This window comes from Octopus sinensis, linkage group LG29, assembly GCF_006345805.1.
Source record: "Octopus sinensis linkage group LG29, ASM634580v1, whole genome shotgun sequence".
In the NCBI taxonomy this organism is placed as follows: domain Eukaryota; kingdom Metazoa; phylum Mollusca; class Cephalopoda; order Octopoda; family Octopodidae; genus Octopus; species Octopus sinensis.
The window spans coordinates 12,420,141-12,429,788 of NC_043025.1; the positions used below are offsets into that span (position 1 = coordinate 12,420,141).

Genomic DNA, 9,648 nt, shown 5'->3' on the forward strand with positions numbered 1-9,648 from the left:
TTGATAGAAAGTGTTTGGAAGGGCATCCAGCTGTAAAAAGCACTAAGTCCACTCTGCTGAGTGGTTGGTGTTAGGAAGGGCATCCAGCTGTAGAAATCCTTCTAAAACAGTTGCTGGCTTCTGCTTGGGCAGCTCCTGTTGAACCGTCCCACCCATGCCAGCATGGAAGGCAGATGTTAAGCTGATGATACAACAGTAAAGATGATTAGCGCTAATGTCAAAGAACTAGTAAGACAAATACAATGAGTAAGAAACCCTCCATATGTATATATATTCTTCTATTTGTGTCATTCATTTCACTGCAGCCATGCTGGAGCACTACCTTTAGTCAAATAAATTGACCCCAGGACTTACTCAATCAGTCTCTTTTGCCGAACTGCTAAATTACAGGGATGTAGATACACAAACATCGGTTGTCAAGGAATGGTGGGGAGACAAACACACACACACCACATATATATATATATAATATATATATATGTGTGTGTTGTGTGTGGTGTGTGGTATGTATGTATGTATATATATATATATATATATATATACATACATATATACGACAGGCTTCTTTCAGTTTCCATCTACCACACAGCCACTCCTGCGCCTATATATATATATACGACAGGCTTCTTTCAGTTTCCGTCTACCAAATCCACTCACAAGGCATTGGTCGGCCCGAGGCTATAGTAGAAGACACTTGCCCAAGATGCCACGCAGTGGGATTGAACCCGGAACCATGTGGTTGGTTAGCAAGCTACTTACCACACAGCCACTCCTGCGCCTATACCTCTCTTAAATATATCTTTTATCTTTTGCTTGTTTCAGTCACTAAACTGCTGCCATGCTGGGGCACCACTTTGAGGAATTTCAATTTAATCTAATCAAGCCCAGAATTTATTCTCCTTTTAAGCCCACCCAGTACTTATTCTATCAGTCTCTTTTGCCAAACAGCTAAGTTACGAAAATATAAACAAGTGATGGTGGGGGGGGACAAACAGACAGAAACACACACACACACAACAGGCTTCTTTCAGTTTCTGTTTACTACCAAATCCACTAAAAAATTTGGTTGGCCCAAGACTGTAGCAAAAAACACATTCCCAGTGTGCCACTGAGTGGGATTGAACCTGGGAAAAATGACTTTGGAAAGCAAACTTCTTACCACACAGCCACACCTGCGCCTCTATAAATCTTCAAATTCATTTTGATATTCATACAAAAATCCTACTTGTTTCACAAATACACAAACACAATGGCCCATCATGTCATGTTCTGATTCTTATAAGTCAATTTGCCTTTCATATATTGATATGGTGATATAATTATATGCAAATGAGCAGGTGACTGTTTATAATTATGAGATATTATGAAACCTTAGTCATAATTTATGCTCCTAACACTAGCTGAATGATAACTAAGTTATTTTACTAAATTCTTTGTTAAAATATACAATAGAGAAACAATTCTTAACCCTTTTGATACCAACCTGGCTCAAACCACCTCTGGCTCTGTAGTACAAATGTCTTGTTTTCAAAAGTTTTAAATTAAAATCTTCCACCAAACCTTAGTCACAATTTATGTTCCTAACACTAGCTGAATGATAACTAAGTTATTTTACTAAATTCTTTGTTATATTTAAAATTAATCGAAAGAAACACAGAGCATCTCAACAGAAATATGGTAACAAAAGGGTTAAAATATATAATAGAGAAACAATTCTTAAACCTTTTGATACCAACCTGGCTGAAACCACCTCTGGCTCTGTAGTAAAAATGTCTTGTTTTCATAAGTTTTGAATTAAAATCTTCCACCAAACCTTAGTCACAATTTATGTTCCTAACACTAGCTTAATGATAACAAAGTTATTTTACTAAATTCTTTGTTATATTTAAAGTAATTGAAAAAAAAAACACAGAGTATCTCAGCAGAAATATGGTAACGAAAGGGTTAAAGTCCTCTAAAGACTTTCCATCAACATCTCATGTTAAAATAAGTTCCAAACATCAGAATGATAACAAGTTATTTCCAAAAATCAACTGAAATAAAGTCAGACTATTTGAAGAGAGAAATATGATTAAACAAGAAGGGTCAACATTGCCATAATAACAACTGCTTCTTAGTTGAAGTTTTGTATTTCAGTCACTGTACAAATACAGAGTAGATATATTTTGTTATTGAAACCAGTACAAATTCCACAAATGCTGAAGACATGGCAAAGAGAATACACAAATCAGTGACTACAAAACCACTAGTGATGGTGACTAATTGACAAGATTTGTAGCATATAGCATAAGATTTTTGCCTGACTGCATGCTTTTTTCTTTTCCCTTTTTTGCTCTCTCTTGCTTCTGTGTTATTTCAAGAGGCCATCACACTTCATAAATATAAAGCCCATCCCTGATCACAAACAATGACGGATTTTCCTTTGTCCCCATGACACAAATTACACAAACGCACACACACACACACACACACACACATACAAATGCACACACACATGCATACATGTACAATCAAAATTCCAAGAAAAAGAGATTTAACATGGATTAGGGGCAGGAGTGGCTGTGTGGTAAGTAGCTTGCTTACCAACCACATGATTCCAGGTTCAGTCCCACTGCGTGGCACCTTGGGCAAGTGTCTTCTGCTATAGCCCCGGGCCAACCAAAGCCTTGTGAGTGGATTTGGTAGACGGAAACTGAAAGAAGCCCATCGTATATATATATATGTAGGAGTGGCTGTGTGGTAAGTAGCTTGCTTACCAACCACATGGTTCCGGGTTCAGTGCATAGCGTGGCACCTCGGGCAAGTGTCTTCTACTATAGCCTTGGGCCGACCAAAGCCTTGTCAGTGGATTTGGTAGACGGAAACTGAAAGAAGTCCGTCGTATATATATATATATATTATATATGTAGGAGTGGCTGTGTGGTAAGTAGCTTGCTTACCAACCACAGGGTTCCGGGTTCAGTCCCACTGCGTGGCACCTTGGGCAAGTGTCTTCTGCTATAGCCTTGGGTCGACGAAAGCCTTGTGAGTGGATTTGGTAGATGGAAACTGAAAGAAGCCTGTCGTATATATATATGTAGGAGTGGCTGTGTGGTAAGTAGCTTGCTTACCAACTACATGGTTCCAGGTTCAGTCCCACTGCCTTCCACCTTGGGCAAGTGTCTTCTGCTATAGCCTCAGGCCGACCAAAACCTTCTGAGTGGATTTGGTAGACGGAAACTGAAAGAAGCCCATCGTATATATATATATATATGCCAGTGGCATGTGTAAAAAGATTCGAGCGAAGTCATTGCCAGTACCGCCTGACTGGCCCCTCCGTGCTGGTGGCACTTTATAAGCACCCACTACACTCTCGGAGTGGTTGGCGTTAGGAAGGGCATCCAGCTGTAGAAACTCTGCCAGATCAAGATTGAAGCCTGGTTGCAGCCATCTGGTTCGCCAGCCCTCAGTCAAAATCGTCCAACCCATGCTAGCATGGAAAGCGGACGTTAAACGATGATGATGACGATGATGATGATGAAACCAATGGAAATTTGGATAAGCAGCCGGGTCACCATACAACTCATGATTCTAACACTTTTATATGACATATCCCTGTACACCCCACCAACACCACCACCACCATTACACACTCTCTCTCTCTCTCTCTCTCGATGTCTCTTAAGGGTCTTCCACAGTACAAAACACTTGAAAGAAATTTTTACTGTAGTAGACATAACAACTTCGGTGAAGTGGTTAGTAGCCATGGTGATGGTGGCAGCTGTGTTGGTGAAGCCGGTGGTGGTGGTGGTGGTAGTAGTAGTAGTAGTATAGTAGTAGTAGTAGTAGTAATAGTAGTAGTAGTAGTGGTGGTGTTGGTGGTGATAAGTGTAGTAGGGGTTCTCAGCATATTACATATGCGTCATACAATCTGCCTTTCATTCTGAGGGAGAAGCCCTTAGTTACCAACAAAGATAGAATCCCTCTGAACTTTGCCCAGCTCATTCTTATTCTAGAAGCACCAGGTTCCAGACTGTGCCTGGAGGGTAACTTTCCAGGTGCAATCCCATGGTCAGGTCATGACCGAAGGGGCTTCTCAGCATGTTACATATGCGTCATACAATCTGCCTTTTACTCTGAGGGAGCCCTTAGTTACCAACAAAGATAGAATCCCTCTGAACTTTGCCCAGCTCATTCTTATTCTAGAAGCACCAGGTTCCAGACTTGTGCCTGGGAGGGTAACTTTCCAGGTGCAATCCCATGGTCAGGTCATGACCGAAGGGGGTCTCAGCATGTTACATTGCGTCATACAATCTGCCTTTTACTCTGAGGGAGAAGCCTTAGTTACCAACAAAAGATAGAATCCCTCTGAACTTTGCCCAGCTCATTCTTATTCTAGAAGCACCAGGTTCCAGACTTGGCCTGGGAGGGTAACTTTCCAGGTGCAATCCCATGGTCAGGTCATGACCGAAGGGGGTCTCAGCATGTCACATGTGTCATACAATCTGCCTTTTACTCTGAGGGAGAAGCCCTTAGTTACCAACAAAAGATAGATCCCTCTGAACTTTGCCCAGCACATTCTTATTCTAGAAGCACACAGGTTCCAGACTTGTGCCTGGGAGGGTAACTTTCCAGGTGCAATCCCATGGTCAGGTCATGACCGAAGGGGCTCTCAGCATGTTACATATGCGTCATACAATCTGCCTTTTACTCTGAGGGAAAGAAGCCCTTAGTTACCGACAAAGATAGAATCCCTCTGAACTTTGCCCAGCACATTCTTATTCTAGAAGCCCAGGTTCCAGACTTGTGCCTGGGAGGGTAACTTTCCAGGTGCAATCCCATGGTCAGGTCATGACCGAAGGGGCTCTCAGCATGTTACATATGCGTCATACAATCTGCCTTTTACTCTGAGGGAGAAAGAAGCCCTTAGTTACCGACAAAGATAGAATCCCTCTGAACTTTGCCCAGCACATTCTTATTCTAGAAGCACCAGGTTCCAGACTTGTGCCTGGGAGGGTAACTTTCCAGGTGCAATCCCATGGTCAGGTCATGACCGAAGGGGCTCTCAGCATGTTACATATGCGTCATACAATCTGCCTTTTACTCTGAGGGAGAAGCCCTTAGTTACCAGCAAAGATAGAATCCCTCTGAACTTTGCCCAGCTCATTCTTATTCTAAGCAGCACCAGGTTCCAGACTTGTGCCTGGGAGGGTAACTTTCCAGGTGCAATCCCATGGTCAGGTCATGACCGAAGGGGCTCGCAGCATGTTACATATGCGTCATACAATCTGCCTTTTACTCTGAGGGAGAAGCCCTTAGTTACCAACAAAAGATAGAATCCCTCTGAACTTTGCCCAGCACATTCTTATTCTAGAAGCACCAGGTTCCAGACTTGTGCCTGGGAGGGTAACTTTCCAGGTGCAATCCCATGGTCAGGTCATGACCGAAGGGGGTCTCAGCATGTACACATGTGTCATACAATCTGCCTTTTACTCTGAGGGAGAAGCCCTTAGTTACCAACAAAAGATAGAATCCCTCTGAACTTTGCCCAGCACATTCTTATTCTAGAAGCACCAGGTTCCAGACTTGTGCCTGGGAGGGTAACTTTCCAGGTGCAATCCCATGGTCAGGTCATGACCGAAGGGGCTCTCAGCATGTTACATATGCGTCATACAATCTGCCTTTTACTCTGAGGGAGAAAGAAGCCCTTAGTTACCGACAAAGATAGAATCCCTCTGAACTTTGCCCAGCACATTCTTATTCTAGAAGCACCAGGTTCCAGACTTGTGCCTGGGAGGGTAACTTTCCAGGTGCAATCCCATGGTCAGGTCATGACCGAAGGGGCTCTCAGCATGTTACATATGCGTCATACAATCTGCCTTTTACTCTGAGGGAGAAAGAAGCCCTTAGTTACCGACAAAGATAGAATCCCTCTGAACTTTGCCCAGCACATTCTTATTCTAGAAGCACCAGGTTCCAGACTTGTGCCTGGAGGGTAACTTTCCAGGTGCAATCCCATGGTCAGGTCATGACCGAAGGGGCTCTCAGCATGTTACATATGCGTCATACAATCTGCCTTTTACTCTGAGGGAGAAAGAACCCTTAGTTACCGACAAAGATAGAATCCCTCTGAACTTTGCCCAGCACATTCTTATTCTAGAAGCACCAGGTTCCAGACTTGTGCCTGGGAGGGTAACTTTCCAGGTGCAATCCCATGGTCAGGTCATGACCGAAGGGACTCTCAGCATGTTACATATGCGTCATACAATCTGCCTTTTACTCTGAGGGAGAAGCCCTTAGTTACCAACAAAGATAGAATCCCTCTGAACTTTGCCCAGCACATTCTTATTCTAGAAGCACCAGGTTCCATTCTGATTTGGCTTGGTTTCTACAGCTGGAAACCCTTCCTAACGCCAACCATTTTACAGTGTGTGCTGAGTGCTTTTTATATGGCTTTGGCATGAGTGCTTTTACACGGCACCAGCACGAGACCCTTTCATGCGGCACCAGCATGGTAAAACATAACTCTCTAAAAATGCTTATATAGTTATTTCCCTTACAAACCCGAGCAACGCCGGGCGATACTGCTAGTCTAATCTATAAAATGAAGAAGGTGAACATTGATACAACTCTCTTTACTCTTTACTCTTTTACTTGTTTCAGTCATTTGACTGCGGCCATGCTGGAGCACCGCCTTTTAGTTGAGCAAATCGACCCTGGGACTTATTCTTTGTAAGCCTAGTACTTATTCTATCGGTCTCTTTTGCCGAACCGCTAAGTAACGGGGACGTAAACACATCAGCATCGGTTGTCAAGCGATGCTAGGGGGACAAACACAGACACACACATATATATATATACATATATACGACAGGCTTCTCTCAGTTTCCATCTACCAAATCCACTCACAAGGCTTTGGTCGGCCCGAAGCTATAGCAGAAGACTTTTGTCCAAGATGCCATGCAGTGGGACTGAACCCGGAACCATGTGGTTGGTAGACAAGCTACTTACCACACAGCCACTCCTGCGCCTAAATTTAACAAAGAAATCCTTTTTTTCCTTATTTTTAATCGCTCAAATAGTAGCACGTACAAAAGGCAAGTGTGCTTTCCATTGTCACTGCCTGATATTTATGATTGACCTTTCAAAAAGATTTCTTCCTCAACTTACTCAAGATCTTTTGTTTTTTATAAATGGGAGAGAGATAGATAGAGAAAGATAGAGAGTAAGAGAAAGCGAGGGAGAGTCCGAGAGAAAGGAAGAGTAAGAGAGTGGGAAAGTGAGAGAGAAACAAAGAGGGAAAATGTGGCGATAAGAAACAGAAAGGAAGCAACAGAAAGTAACAACCACACCCTCACCCAAGCGTAGAGCGGGTCACCATAAGCTAGTAATTAAATAAATCATGAATCCCTCACTGCATTAACTTGTACCCGTGTAGTTAATCTGTAGTGAGCTGACTGGAAAAATTATGAAATAAAATATATGAAATAACTTACAGCTGACTGTGCGTAGTTCCTTGAAATGTAGGTTTTGTCTTTTCCGAGACAGGCTAAAATCAAAGCACAGAGGACACCAGTTCGATCCTTGCCGAAAGTGCAGTTTAACAAGGCTGGTACATGATCAGGAGACGATAACAATTTGAGCGCTGCAACAACCAAAGATGGGAGAAGTGAAAGAGAAGAATACAGAAATATGAAAATAAAATATATCAATTATTGAACCAAATAGGGAGATAAATATGTGTGTGTGTGTGTAAGCACAAGCATAGCTGTGTGGTAAGAAGCTTGGTTCCCAACCATATGGTTCCAGATTCAGTTCTAATGCATGGCACCTTGGGCAAGTGTCTTCAATTATAGCCTCAAGATGACCAAAGCCTTGTGAGTGGATTTGGTAGACGGAAACTGAAAGACGTTTGTTATATATATATATCTCTTTTTACTCTTTTACTTGTTCCAGTCATTTGACTGCGGCCATGCTGGAGCACCGCCTTTAGTCGAGCAAATCGAACTCGGAACTTATTCTTTGTAAGCCCAGCACTTATTCTATCTGTTTCTTTTGCCGAACCGCTAAGTTACAGAGACGTAAACACACCAGCATCGGTTGTCAAGCGATGTTGGGGAGACAAACATATACACACACATACATACATATATATATATACATATTTACGACGGGCTTCTTTCAGTTTCCGTCTACCAAATCCACTCACAAGGCTTTGGTCAGCCTGAGGCTATATTAGAAGACACTTGCCCAAGGTACCACGCAGTGGGATTGAACCCAGAACCATGTGGTTCGTAAGCAAGCTACTTACCACACAGCCGCTCCTGCTGTATATACACACACACACACACACATATATATATATATATAATATATATATATATACATACATCGACCCCAGTGCGTAACTGGTACTTATTTAATCGACCCCGAAAGCATGAAAGGCAAATTTGACCTCGGCGGAATTTGAACTCAGCACGTCACGGCAGACGAAATACAGCTAAGCATTTCACCTGGTGTGCTAACGTTTCTGCCAGTTTGCCACCTTAGCTTGCCTAAATATTATGTATAGACTGTACACAAGATCGACCCCAGTACACAACTGGTACTTTATTTATCGACCTCGAAAGGATAAAAGACAAAGTCGACCTCAGCAGAATTTGAACTCAGAACATAAAGACAGACGAAATACCGCCAAGCATTTCACCTGGCATGCTAACGATTCTGCCAGCTTGCCGCCTCATGGGATGAATTCATTCAACTATTTGACTAAACCTTTCAGAGCGTTGCCCCAGCCTGGTCGCAATCCAATAAACTAACACAAGCAAAAAATAAAAAAAAAACAAGGAATAAAAATTACCAGCACAGATCTGTTTGCTGCCAATCTCAATCATGTCCTTGTACTGTCCGAGTATACCTTGGGGGTTTAGAACCCGCCTCACGTAAAGACGCATGAAGTGTTTGAACCCGGTCCCCCAGATAACATCGAAGAGGAGCACGAAAATGCTGTACACCTGGATGTACCAGGGTGCCCGAGAGAACATCAGCCAGGGGTACGCCTTGAAGATGTCGAACAAGTAGTGCCGACGCTCGACCATCTCCTGTCCTCCGCCCTCTGTGACATTGCCTGTCTTAGCGGAGATGTCGACGTCAGAAGCGGAGGGCTTGCCGTGGGGGTGGTCAGTAGATGAGGATTCCTGCTGTGACGGTGAAGGTGGTTGCGGTACTGATGGGGATGATGTGCCATCTGGATTGCAAACTGAAGAACATCTTGATACTGTCTGGTGCTCCAGGGGTTCGGTCTCTACCGTCTCCTGACGACTGTACTGTCGTTGCGGCACTTTTAGCTGAAATAATAAAAAAAAACAGATAATAGAAGAAATGAGAGAGGAGGACAATTGTAACACAATTTTTGTCCTATATATATACATATATATATATATATATATTGGCCGTCTGCCAGCCTCGTCTGGCACCTGTGTCGGTGGCAACATAAAAAAAAACCATACGAGCGTGGCCGTCTGCCAGCCTCGTCTGGCACCTGTGTCGGTGGCACATAAAAACACATCCGAGCGTGGCCGTCTGCCAGCCTCGTCTGGCACCTGTGTGGTGGCACATAAAATCACCCACTACACTCTCGGAGTGGTTGGCGGTAGGAAGGGCATCCAG

General features: G+C 43.3%; 1 protein-coding gene across 1 annotated transcript in view; it reads right to left on the reverse strand.

Moving 5' to 3' along the window:
• LOC115226154 overlaps positions 1 to 9,328 on the reverse strand; it is an 11,050-nt gene extending 1,722 nt beyond the window's left edge. The window contains exons 1-2 of the mRNA XM_029797152.2: positions 8,840 to 9,328; positions 7,476 to 7,624 (exon numbers count right to left, since the gene is read on the reverse strand). Of these exons, the coding sequence (XP_029653012.1) occupies positions 7,476 to 7,624; positions 8,840 to 9,077 (387 nt within the window). The 5' untranslated portion in view covers positions 9,078 to 9,328. The remainder of the gene's footprint in view (positions 1 to 7,475; positions 7,625 to 8,839) is intronic.
• Between the last annotated feature and the right edge of the window lie 320 nt (positions 9,329 to 9,648).